At 47.9% G+C, this 12729-nt stretch overlaps 1 protein-coding gene across 1 annotated transcript in view; it reads left to right on the forward strand.

The window, feature by feature from the left end:
- PLA2G4A (phospholipase A2 group IVA) overlaps window positions 1-12729 on the forward strand; it is a 58370-nt gene that overhangs the window by 6507 nt on the left and 39134 nt on the right. Inside the window, exon 4 of the mRNA XM_066324693.1 lies at window positions 4006-4087. Coding sequence (XP_066180790.1) covers window positions 4006-4087 — 82 coding nt within the window. The remainder of the gene's footprint in view (window positions 1-4005; window positions 4088-12729) is intronic.

The raw sequence follows: 12729 nt of genomic DNA on the forward strand, positions 1-12729 counted from the left end.
TGGAGCGCATGCAAATCCCTGCCTTTCTGGGCAAAACCCGCCCGCCTTACGGGAGATCCTGGGGCTGTGTTCCTGGTGGGAAGGATGTGGTGTTCGTGTGCTCTCAAATGCAGGGACATCCGAAAGAGAGCAAAGCAGGTAATTAGGGAAATTTTACTGAGGGGAAGGAAAGCGCTCAAAGGTGAGAGAGGAGCAAAGGAGGCAGGGAGAGCTGAGGTGAGGTGTGGAAACAGGAGATGCTGAACCATGGCTGTGCAGTCATGGAAAACCTTGTGGATTGAACAGTGAACACTGTCCACCTGAGTTTCCATAACTTGGAAAACCCATATTCAGACAGGGCATGGTGAAAACTTTTTGGTTTTTTTTCTCCTTTCCTCTCTAAGTGTATGGAGAAGGAGGAAGTGAAATGAAACACATGTGTAAAGTGAGGTCACTTTGGACGGTGTATTTTAGCTTTTTAAATCCACAGAATCCCAGAATGGATTGAGTTGGATGGGACCTTAAAGCCCATCCCACCTCACTGCCATGGGCAGGGACACCTTGCACTGGAGGTAATAGTGAGCTTTTGAAATTTGTAACCTGTCCTAGATTTTTAAAGGAATGTAGATGTTGCTTCTCTCAGTATTGCAACATCTAAGTGATTTATTTATGATTATGTGTTTTTCAGAAGTACTTGAGGGATTTGTTCAGATTTTTATCAAGACTTAAGGTGAACATAAGTCACTTGAGAAAATGCAGCTTAGTCATCTAAACTAGCAAGGGCTGGATTTGTAAAGACATTCAGAGTCATTACATTTCTCATGGTGTTTTCAGGGAGCTTCTTCAGAACTCCTTCTGAAAAACGAATAAAAAAATTGCTTCTGAAATATGGACATTTAGGCCTTTTATTTTACTTAAAAACTGGATCCTAAGTGGAAAATTGCCCTAATTTCCGCTTGCTCTTAATTTGCATGAAAAACCATTTATTTTGGTGTAAGAAGAGATCTAGACTTTCAAGCTTCTTGTGTCTATCTGTGTATTTTTTTTAATACTAAGAGGGAGAATGTTTATTTCAGTAGTGGCAAATTTCCACCAAGTGTATGACTATGGCCAAATATTAATAACTGTGTATAATTGTAATCCTCAGTGTGTTGTTTTGGGTGAGGCTCAGGGAAAGAAGATACTGCTTTTCTGTTTTGCCAGGCCTCTAGGTTCTCACATGCCTTTCAGAGGATCCCAGTCTTAAACCAGGCTTAATTTTCTTGGCAGTACAACAGCTGGAATGATGGGGGTTGCTGCTTAAGTCAATAAAAAGCAATTTTTGTGATGGCATTAGTAAAACAGTTATCAACTTGTAATAGAAATAGTGGTGATCTCTGTGCTGCTGGGAAGAGAGCAAACTGGTAAGTGGTGGCTTGGCCTTGCTTTGATGGTGGGCATATGAGTTTAGGTGTATGAGTTTAGGCATATGGCAGAGGCAAGCAAAACACTTTACAGAGTGCTTGTTGTCAGAGAGTATCGTGTGGTATCCCCCTTTTCCAGCCAGAGCTGTGGGACATCAGAACTGCACATGAATTTCACCTGTCAGCTGAGAACTAAACCCAGCACGCCCATGTGCCATCCTTGTCACTTCATGATAACTCCTCTTCACTGTTAAATGCTCAGGGATCTCTGATTTGTGGCCTCCAGCGAGGACAAGCTCTTTCTTGACAGCTGAGAAAAAGGAGGAGGGTAGTGTGTTTGTACTTTGGGCTGTTTCTTTTAATTACAAGGTTGAATATGACAAAGGAAATGTTTCAGTCTGTATGAAGAAACAGGCCAGTTGTGAAACCAGCTTCATCAATCTGACATACTTGGGAGATAATACAATAGGGAGATAATAAAGCAGACATTTGAGCATTTTCAGGCAGCAAACTGAAAATAGGGGGCAGCGAGAGCCAGTGCTTTCTGGAGAGTTACAGCTTGTAAAAGTTCTTGGGGCAGGGTAAATGACAGAGACGGAGTGACTTCACATAGATGTGTTCCCAGCCCTTCCCAGATACCCACGAAAATCCCCATTAACCCCGCTATGGAGGAAAACTGGACTTCTTTTTGCCCTGTGGCAGAGGCAGAAATTTGTTCAGGGAGAAGTCACATCCTCCTTCCTGTTCATCCATCTTGGAAGCTGCAGTGCAGAAGGTGACAGATGTCACTCAGTCATTGGGATGTCTTCATGTCAGCCCATGGAAGGCTGTTAAATAGGTGTTGCTTCTTAGGAACTCTGGGTTCCCACAGCTGAACCCTCTCTGCTGGGTTTCGAGGTGAGCAACATCCCACTGGGAGTATTGAGAAGAGTCTGAATTCCCCGTTTCCTGTGGTTGCTGAACCACTTGCTGTGCCATGACGGTTTCAGAGTTTCCCCCTCCTACCTGCTCACTTGGTCTTGGACCCAGATAACTCCTGTGGCTGCCGGGGGAAAATTCCAGAGCCATGCAGACAGTCCTGGCTGGAGCCTCCAGCAGCTGGCACAGCGTGGGGGTGGTTACAGCCAGATAAAGCTGATAAACTCAGTGTCTGGGTCAGGCAGTGAAGTCACCTTCTGTATCACTGTGGGCTTCTTCTCCTGGAGCCTTTGCCATGGGGATGTGGCTGTGCCTTCCTCAGGCTTCTGCAGTTGGTACCACTGGAAGTGCTTTTTAATGAGTCCTGACTCATGTCACTTGAGCACTCACAAGTCACTTTTGCTGCCTTTAGAACATCAGTTGTGGCTTTCCTTTTTTTTTTTTTTTTTTGAGAAAATGGTATGTAACCTTTAAGATGTTAACTTTTTTCTTTATTCTTGTGAGAGGGGTCCAGTTTGACTCAGGTCTCTGGGTGTGAGCTGTAGACACAAAATAAGGAGGCTTGGCTGAAACAACTAGTTCTGAAAAAAAAAAGAAAAAAATAGGAAGTATCCAGATTGAAAAAAAAAAAACAGGAAAGTACCAGGCAGAGCCTGAATAAGCATGTCCCATAGCAAAGGTATTGACTATGGTTATAAATTAATTTCAGTGAATTTCCCGACAGTGGCCTTCTCCCTGGTTGTTTTGGTCCCAGTGGCTGATAGGCTGTGTTTATTTTACTGTACTTCACAAGGTTGGTGGATGGTTAGCAAAAGATAGAAAATACACAATTGTGAGACCTGATCCTGGCTTTAATACCTCGCAATTCCTCCCAATCTCTGTAAAGCCAGTATTGGCTGCCATGCAGTCTGCAGTGGTGATTCTCAGTGGTATCCAGCAGGTTGGTCAAACTCAGGGCTGTGTAGATAAAGCAACAGTAGAGCTGATTTGGTGACCTCTTTTTATTAAGGCTTTTCCTTTTTGTTTCTTAAATTCACATCTTTTCCTACTTCCCTGGTTTGTTGAGGACACGCCTGCTCCTAGGAAAGCAGCTCCTGCTGTGTGTTTGGGCTTTGCAGGAAACGGGAACCTCCAGAAAGTGCATGAAATGTGCTGCTGACTGTTTTAACAGCTTGCTTTGCACCTTCCTTACATTGTCTTGAGGCAGCTTTCACACTGAATATTGATGTGTACTAGAAGGTACAGCACTAAATTCACCCCTTCTGTGTGCAGTGTGCATTTATCTGCTCCAGAACACAGACTTTGAAGTAATTCCCGCCGTTCTTTTTAGCAGGGGAAGGCAATTATCAAGACAAGCTGTTTTTATTTTATTTTAAAATAGCCCGGTTTTATTTTTCCCTTGCCGTACTCAGTGGTTCCTGCCTGACTAAATGCCTCGGAGCAGGTTCTGTGGTGAGGGGGAGTGTTGTTGGTTGAGATTAGTAGGTGTGGCTGCAAGAAAATCCAGCAGCCCCAGTGCAGGTACCTCTTGGTAAAGCTCCAGGGTGCAGATCAGCTTTAGGATGCTCTACCCAGTATGAGTTTCCCTTACGTTTTGACTCGGTGATTTTGCTCTCTCTGGTTTTGGACAAAATGAAACCTTATATCGATAGATGGATTTTTTTTGGTTCTGGAGCTTAATCACCTTTCACTCTCTGACTTTCAGGTGGAACACCAGTACTCACACATATTCACTGTGACAGTAAGGAAAGCCACGAATGTCACCAAAGGAGCCATTGGTGACATGCGTGAGTATCTCTCTATTTTGCCTTTCTTCTATGAGCCTGTTGCCATGCGTAGGGGGAGAGGGTGACTCTTTGTGCATTAAATGGGTGTCAGTGGGCTGCTGGTGGGCTTCTGTCTGACTTGTAAAGCCAGGGCAGTGTCCCCGTGTCTCTGCTCACTCTCACTCAGAGAACAGTCCTGCCGCTCCTTCTTTCCATTGATCCAGAAGGGCTGAGTGAGTTGTAAACGATTTGCCTACAAGCCAGCAACACCTACAATTAGCTTTTTGGCTCAGTCAGAAGTGCTGTGTGAGTGCAGTGAAACTGGAAATTGCTGCCACCTCATAAGGCTGTGGTTTGGTGGGGGAAAGAAAGAGCCCAGAGCTCTGCTGAGTCAGTGCAGAAGCAGAAAAAATATAAGGCCATTAAAAAATAAAAAAGAAACCCACCCAGATGGGTCAGCGGATCTTGTGGTGGGGAGATGGGTGACGCCAGCACTTCTTCCTCTTTCTGGGAGGCTGCTGAGCCTCTGGACTTGACAGCTAAATAGGAAACCACCAGGAAGAACAACTCTGCTCTGCTCTTAAGGAGGGAAGAGGGAGTACTGACTGAATCTGCAAAAAGAATATTCTTGCTTCCTTGGGTCTGTCGGCTTTGCTGCCAGGCCATCTCTCCCTTTTCCCAGGGCTCCCCAAGGCCTGCAGGCTGGGGTGAGGGAGCTTGAGTGTGACCCTTGGCTCCTGCTCTCCCATCAAGCTGATTTGACATACAGGTGTTTCCCAAATCCTGGAAACTACTTTTGGGTCAAACTACAGTAGCAGCTCTGACCCACAGCTTTGCTTCAGGGGGTTTTCATGACTGAAGTCTACTGTTGATGTTAGAATTGCAGGAGGGTTACTTGAGAGGGGGATATTCAGCTGCCACAAGTACAAGGGAAGAGAGAGGAGCCCTGGCCAAGGGGAAAAGAGGGAATTGGGAGTCTGTCATCCCCTGTGGGGTAAGGGGAAGGAACACACAGAAAAGATGCAGTAGTGGGTGTGTGCATGTATACAGATAAATATAATTTCATATACATGGTGGTCTTTAGATAAGAAGATCGCAGGAAAAGTGCCAGCAGAGTGGAGCAAGAAGCCCATGAGTTAGTGTGTGTAAGAAGATGAGCTAAATGAAAAGATACAGAGTCTTGAATGCAGGTGTCTGTCACGAGACAGTGTGGGCAACATGGGCAGGGAAAAAAGGGAGGTTGAAGTGGGGACCCCACGATATGATATTAAAAGGAGTCTGGAAAGGGCGAAGAAAGCCAGAAGATTACAGCAACTTTGTGCACCAGCAATTATGGCCCTATACTGTACATCAATATAATTGTATCTTTTTTCTAGAAAAAAGTCATCTTATCTTAGCAAGTCATCAAAATCAAGCAGCTGCTCAAGAAGAATGTTTTATTTTGATAAAACCTGCCAGAGTGATGCTGTAGGGCCACTGAAAACCTGCCTGGCTTCTTGTCTGAGGTGACTGCCAGTAGCCTGAGGGACCCACAGTCTGGGGCATCTCTGGGTGAGCTTCTAAAGACCCAGGGCCGGTCCTTGGGGTCCTGGCAAGTCCCCCAAAATGAGAAAAAACAGATGCTTGCTTCTTTTTTTTAATTTTGGGAAAATTAAAAGTGTTTTTATTCCTTGTCCTGAGAGCCTGGCAGCTATTTTGATCAAATAAATGATTGTGTTAATTACAGTGAGAAATGACACTCAACTTTAAAAATTTCAAAGGTTTATTAAACCTTAACAAAATACAACAAAGGACTGGATAAGGAAAAAGGGCAGTACCGAGAGCATGGAATTAAACTGGAATGAGCTTCCCTCCAAAATGGCTGCTCAGCCTTTTAGACCCCTGGTGTGGCCTCAGGCAGCCCTGGCCCCGCCCAAAGCCTGTCAGTCAACTCTTCTTGGCCGTCCATTGGTGGAGGCTGCTTTCTTTGCAGTTTGATTGGCGGTCAGGGGTGGCTATGCCACGCCCCCTGGCACCGAGCCTTCCCCATTGGCGGCTCCCCCACGGCAGGGGCGCACAGGGCACAGCCCGGCCTGCTCCTGTCCCGGCTGCCGGGGACGGCCCTGGGGAACATACGGGGAAAGGGCACTGTGGGGACAGCAGGGGACGGCCAAATGACAATAACACAGCTATACTGCAATGAAACTTCACAGCATATTCATCCCTTAATTGGGAGAGCCAACCATCACATCACCTATCTGTAACATTACTGTGGGGAGGTGCTGGAAGCTGTGAGTGGGGAAGGGCCTTTACAGGTGATTGTGCCAATGTGTGTATATATATATAGTTGTTTTATTTGATTTGCCAAAAATGAAACATGTTGAGGGACTTGCTGAACTTTCTCATCAGGTTTTTTGTCTCAAGGACAGGGAGATGGCCGTGACAGACCATGTGTGAACGCTGTTTGGGGTGGGTGCCTGAATTTCACTTCCCTCATGGATACTCCCAAGCTGTTGACTCTCCTAGGGGTTAATTTTTTCTGTTGGTGTTGCTCCAGGTTATGAACCAGAGGTGCTTTGGGAACAAGAGAGTTAATGTTACATTGTGAAGTGATGGAGACCTGGGGTGACATGAGAGATTTTGTTTATTTTGCCTTTCCAAGACTTTCTGGAACACCTCTGAGAGATCTGAGCGAATCTAAGTTTATGAAATATGCTGAAGTGCTCCGTGTGATATTTTTCATCTGGGGGCTCTGAACCCTTCCTGTGGTCAAGGAGTTTTAGCTGGCAGGTCTGGTGTGTGTGGTGCCCCACAAAGCAGGTGGCATGGAGACACTGACTCCTCTGGCATGGCCATTCACTTCTCTGTCTCCTCAAGCCCAGGCTGGGCAGATAACCAGTATTTCTAGAACAATTTCCAAGATTTCTTGAGCTCTTCATGAATGGGCGGCGTAAATGGTTGCGTCATCCTCAGGCCATTTTGTCATTCTGTGAATCCGTGTGTGGGGGTGATAAATGAGATTTCCTGTAAGAACTCACCACCCAGGATGGTGGGGAGGGGACAAAAAAAGTTTTAGGGCAGACCCTTTCTTTCTCAGCAATTCATTCAAGTCCCTTCTTATTTCAGCTCTTTGCCTCTGTAGAAGTCCTTCCTTTACTGGTGTCACTTGTTTCAGTGTCCCTGTCTGGGTGACTCCCACGCCCTGGGTACCATCTTGTAAACATCCAGGTGATGCAGTTGTAGCTTTACAAAGGTTTAAATCCTGGTTTAGAGGCTGCTGCCCTGGTAGGTGTGCTCAGCTCCTTTCCAGGCTGGAAGGTTTGTGAGCTGAGTAAGTGCAGCAGATGGGTGCTGTGTTACCTTGGCTGGCCCGCTCTGTCACTCCCTCTGTCAACAGGACGGGGAGAGAACATGATGAAAGGGTCAGCATGAGGACAGGGACAGATCTCACCTCTTACCCACATAGGCAAACGCACTCAGTTTGAGGAAATGACTGTAATTTATTGCCAGTTAATTGCAGCAGAGTAAGATAGTCAGAAATAAGGCTAAACCCACCTCCTGCTGTACACATTTCCTTCTTTCCTGCTACTTCCCTCTACCAGCTATTAATGGAGTTGGAGTCAGCCAATGGACCCTGCTGAATTGGCAGAAACACAGTTCAATGAAAAAGAAGACCAAAAAACTTATTAGGAAGAAATTGTTCCCTGTGAGGGTGGGGAGGCCCTGGCACAGGGTGCCCAGAGAAGCTGTGGCTGCCCCTGGATCCGTGGAAGTGTCCAAGGCCAGACTGGATGGGCCTTGAAGTGACCTGGGCTAGTGGAAGGTGTCCCTACCCATGGCAGGGAGAGCTTTAGAGTCCCTTTCAACCCAAACCATTCTAGCATTCTATAACCCTGCTGCCCAAAACCTGTTACATAAACCTATTATAAGGTGAAAAATCAGAAAACCTGCGTGGCTTTTGTGAGGATTTCATTATCTTAATTGGTTAGCTTGCTGCTGATTGCAGACCTTGTAAAATAACTTCTCTGACTGAATCTCTTGAAAAAGACCTTGCCTCTGGTCCAGAGAGTTCTTACTTAGCAGATGTGTGGGTTTGAGTCTACTCAGGTGCCACCCAAACTGTAGAGCCTTTCCTTACTTTCATGACAGTACAAGAACTTGTAAGAAAATAGACCAGTCCCAAACTGCAGCATCATGGAAGAGAAATGCCTGCAAACTGGGTCTCTTTCCCATAGCATCTCTCCCCTTCTGGACTTTCATGGATCTTGGTAGAAAACTGGGTCAGAGGAAGCATTGTAAAATTTGTCTTCTGTCTTTAAACGTCTGTTTAGGTGTACTGGCTTTCACAACAAATTGTGGCATCTACAGAGGAAACCAGTTGTGTGACTCTGCTCTTAACGATCACTCATCTTGCTTAATCCTGTTTGGGATTTGCAGCTTTTCCTTGCTTCATCTTGTAATGCTGTGGTAATGAACAGTGTCATTCTGGGTATTTTTAGGAAAAAATTCCCTTAAAAATGTTTAAAGTTTGATGGCTCACAGCACTGGTACTCAGCTTCTCTCCCAGTTGCTGTTCACCCCGTTAGGATCAAGGATGCATTTCCACTGCAGTTAAATTGCTCAGATAAACAAATCCTGAGAGCAGTGCAGTCACCAGAGCTCAACTCTGGTTGCAAAACTTGCCCAAACAGAGCTGGGAAGCAGCTCCTGTGTGGCTCTTGGCATGGTCAGTCCATGTCACTGCAGCCAGCTGTGGACATTCCCCCAAATTCAGGAGATGCCCTTCCTCATTGCGTCTTGCATCTCCGAAGGAAACTGGGATGGGAGCACACACACCTTTATCTGTCTGGCCCTGGCTCTGGGACCTGGGAATGAGGAAGGGATGTCCAGCATTCACTGTCTGTGCCTCACACCCCTGTGCCCTGGGGCTGTTCCCGGTGAGCCAGAGCTCCTGGGGTTGAAGCTGGCTTGGTTAAACCCAAGTCACGGCAGTTCAGGCAGGTGTGAGCAGGGTTTTAAACTTGGCCTAGCTGAAAGGAAGGAACTGGAGATTTGCCTGCCTGTGTTATGGTTTATGTTACAGCAGCTCATTCAGGACTCATCCAGCTGTTTTCTGGACTAGAGCTGGCCAGTCCTGCACTCTGAATTAGCCACAGTGCACTTACCTGTCGGAGTGCCATCAGATAAGGCTCTTCCTGCAAGGCCCTGGAGCAGGTCCTGATTTTTGCAAGGGGAAAACAAGCTAAACTGCTCCTCTTTTCCAGCCTAACAGCCTGGGAAAAGTAGGTCAGAGTTGGCCAATCCTCCGCATGCTACAAGCTGCATGTGCAAGTCTTCATGTGGCTGAAATATGGATCCATAAAATGGATAAAAAAGAAGAAATCTTAAATGAACTGTGCTTCTAACAACTGCTAAAGATGTCTGCTGCAGATCTCAGTCTAACTCTGAGGCAACCAAAGGCTAGATTTCAGTTTCCTTGGCACATCCAGTATCCTTTCCCTTTTGTATCCAGAGATATCCAGTGCTGGGAAGTGGAAGTCATGTTGGAAACCTCTCCTCTCTCTCCTCTCTCCTCAGCTCCCTGAGCTGGATGTGCCTTTGGAGTAATCAGCTGTCACTGAGTTTCTCCTGCAGAAAATTCAGTGGTTTTCCTTCAACCCACATACATCTTCTCATCCACAGCTCCTTGGGTAAGGAGTTCTGCAGGTTGCTGCTGAAGGAGATTTTCAATTAGTTTTGAAAATGTTATTTTAAAAGCATGAGCTGAAGAATCTGAACTGGGGTCAGTTTGGGGCCCTTCACAACAAGAAAGGTACTGAGAGTCTGGAGTCAAGGAAAGGGGGAATGGAGCTGGGGAAGGGGCTGGAGCACCAGGAGAGGCTCAGGGAGCTGGGAAAGGGGCTCAGCCTGGAGAAAAGGAGGCTCAGGGGGGACCTTGTGGCTCTGCACAACTCCCTGACAGGAGGTGACAGCCAGGGGGGGTCGGGCTCTGCTCCCAGGGAACAGGGACAGGAGAGGGAATTGGCCTCAAGCTGTTCCAGGGGAGGCTCAGGTTGGACATCAGGAGGAATTTCTCCTGGAAGGAGTGGTCATGCTTTGTCAGGGACTGCCCAGGGAGATTTGGTGTCCACATCCCTGGAGGTGTTCAAAAACCATGTGCATGGCACCTGGGGACAAGGTTTAGTGGGTGAACACCGTGGTGATGCTGGGCTGATTGTTGAACTCAGTGGTCTTGGGAGACCTTTTCCAACCTCACTCATTCTGTGATTCGTCATCTGGGGACTGCCTTGTATTTTGTAGGATTCCAGCTGTCCCACAGATCCATCTGTACCAAAGAAAAGCTCTTACAGCTCAAGAATGTTCATTTATGTATTTCTGACTGCACGTGTTCTGAAAGGGAGGGAGAAAATGATCAGCCTTCCTCATGTTTGCCACCACAGTAAGGAATATTTTTGTAAAGGATGGTTTTTAGTGACAGGCTTTATCAAAGCATCCAGCCAAAAGTGTTACATGACAGTTGAAATCCAGGGAATATATGCTCAGTGCTGGGTTTTTTTAAGCATTCCTGACAGTTGTGTGAATTAAAAAGTCAAGGGAAGAGACTCTTCTCCCTCACAGGCCCTGAGGTTGCACATCAGCAATATGGGAAGTCAAGCTCTAGGGCTGCTGGGGGAGTTCCAAAACCTCTAAAGGCTCCAACACCAAACACTGACCCAGTGTAAACTTGTTCTGCTGATTCAGAGCACACTGCCAGTGTGAATCTGTATTAGCAGGGTTCATGCCAGACTGGGAGTAATCTCTACTCCATCAGATAGCATAAATGTGGACTAAAAATCGTACTGTGGGTTTGGAGTAATTCAGCAGGAATGTGATGATATACCTGTACTTACTGGAGACCAGGTTACCCTGTCCAGGCTGGCATTTCCATGGACCCACAGTCAGAGCTGAGCCAGGCCTCCTGCTGTCCTGCTCGTGTCTTTGGTGGTGGAGTGTCATGGTTTGACTCTGGCCCAACACCAGGCACCCACCAAAGTCACTCACTCAGCCTCACCTGCCACAGGTGGGAAGATAAAAGAAAAATTTAATGAAGGGTTCAGGAGTTGAGATAAAGACCAAGAGAAAACACTCCAAGGCCAAAACAGACTTTGCTTAAAAGTACAAGGTGAATTTATTACTAACAAAGTTAGAGTAGGATAATGAGAGGTAAAATAAGCCCTTGTAACACCTTTTCCCCCCATCCCCTCCCAATTTCCCACCGACAGCACAGGGAGACAGGGCCTGGGGGTTGGTCAGTTCATCACCTGAGGTTTTCTTCTGCTGTCAGGGAGAGGAGTCCTTCCCCTGTGAGCCCCTGGGGTCCCTCCCACAGGAGACAGTTCCCTGTGAACTTCTCTGCCATGGCTCCACTCTCAGGAGCAGCAGCCCCAGCACACCTGCCACAGCCTGATCCCTCCTGCAGGCACACAGCCCCCCAAAACTGCTGCAGCCTGGGGCTGTCTGCCCACGGGGGCAGTCCTCAAGCACAGGCTGCTCCAGCCTGGGAGCATCCCCTCTGTCCACGGGTCTGCCACTGGATCACAGCCTCCTCCAGGGATCACCTGCTCCATCCTGGGCACCTCCATGGGCTGGGGAGGGATCTCTGCATCCCTGTGCATCCCCAGGGGCTGTGGGGGGATCTCTGCATCCCTGTGCATCCCCAGGGGCTGTGGGGGGATCTCTGCATCCCTGTGCATCCCCAGGGGCTGGGGAGGGATCTCTGCATCCCTGTGCATCCCCAGGGGCTGTGGGGGGATCTCTGCATCCCTGTGCATCCCCAGGGGCTGTGGGGGGATCTCTGCATCCCTGTGCATCCCCAGGGGCTGGGGGGGGATCTCTGCATCCCTGTGGATCCCCAGGGGCTGTGGGGGGATCTCTGCATCCCTGTGCATCCCCAGGGGCTGTGGGGGGATCTCTGCATCCCTGTGCATCCCCAGGGGCTGTGGGGGGATCTCTGCATCCCTGTGGATCCCCAGGGGCTGTGGGGGGATCTCTGCATCCCTGTGGATCCCCAGGGGCTGGGGGGGGATCTCTGCATCCCTGTGGATCTCTGCATCCCTGTGGATCGCCAGGGGCTGTGGGGGGATCTCTGCATCCCTGTGGATCCCCAGGGGCTGCAGGGACACAGCTGCTCCACCATGGTCTCCCCATGGCCTGCAGAGGAATCTTGGCTCCAGCACCTGGAGCACCTCCTGCCCCTCCTTCTCCACAGATCCTGGTGTCTCCATGTTGCTTCCCTCACGTGTTCTCACCTCCTCTTCTCTGACTAGGAAAAATTTGTGCCCCACTTTGTTTTGATTTTCTTCTGAAACCTGTTATCACAGAGGCACTGCCATCATCTCTAATGGCCCAGCCCTGACCAGCAGCAGGTCCATCTTCAAGAGCCAGCAGGGATTGGCTCTGCTGGACATGGTGGAAGCTTCCAGCAGCTTCTCACAGCAGCCACCTCTGTGGCCCCCTCCCTACCAAACAGCAGGCTGTACAAAACCAACACATGGAGTGAGATACCTCACTGGTTTAACAGTGAGAACTAGGCATTTAAATTCATTAAAAAACCCTAAACCCCTTAGACTCTGACACACTACTAGAAAAATGTTATTTTGCTTCAGTCACTTTTCAATGTATGTCTGCAAAGTGAGATAAACTAG

This window comes from Sylvia atricapilla, chromosome 9 (assembly GCF_009819655.1).
Source record: "Sylvia atricapilla isolate bSylAtr1 chromosome 9, bSylAtr1.pri, whole genome shotgun sequence".
NCBI lineage: Eukaryota > Metazoa > Chordata > Aves > Passeriformes > Sylviidae > Sylvia > Sylvia atricapilla.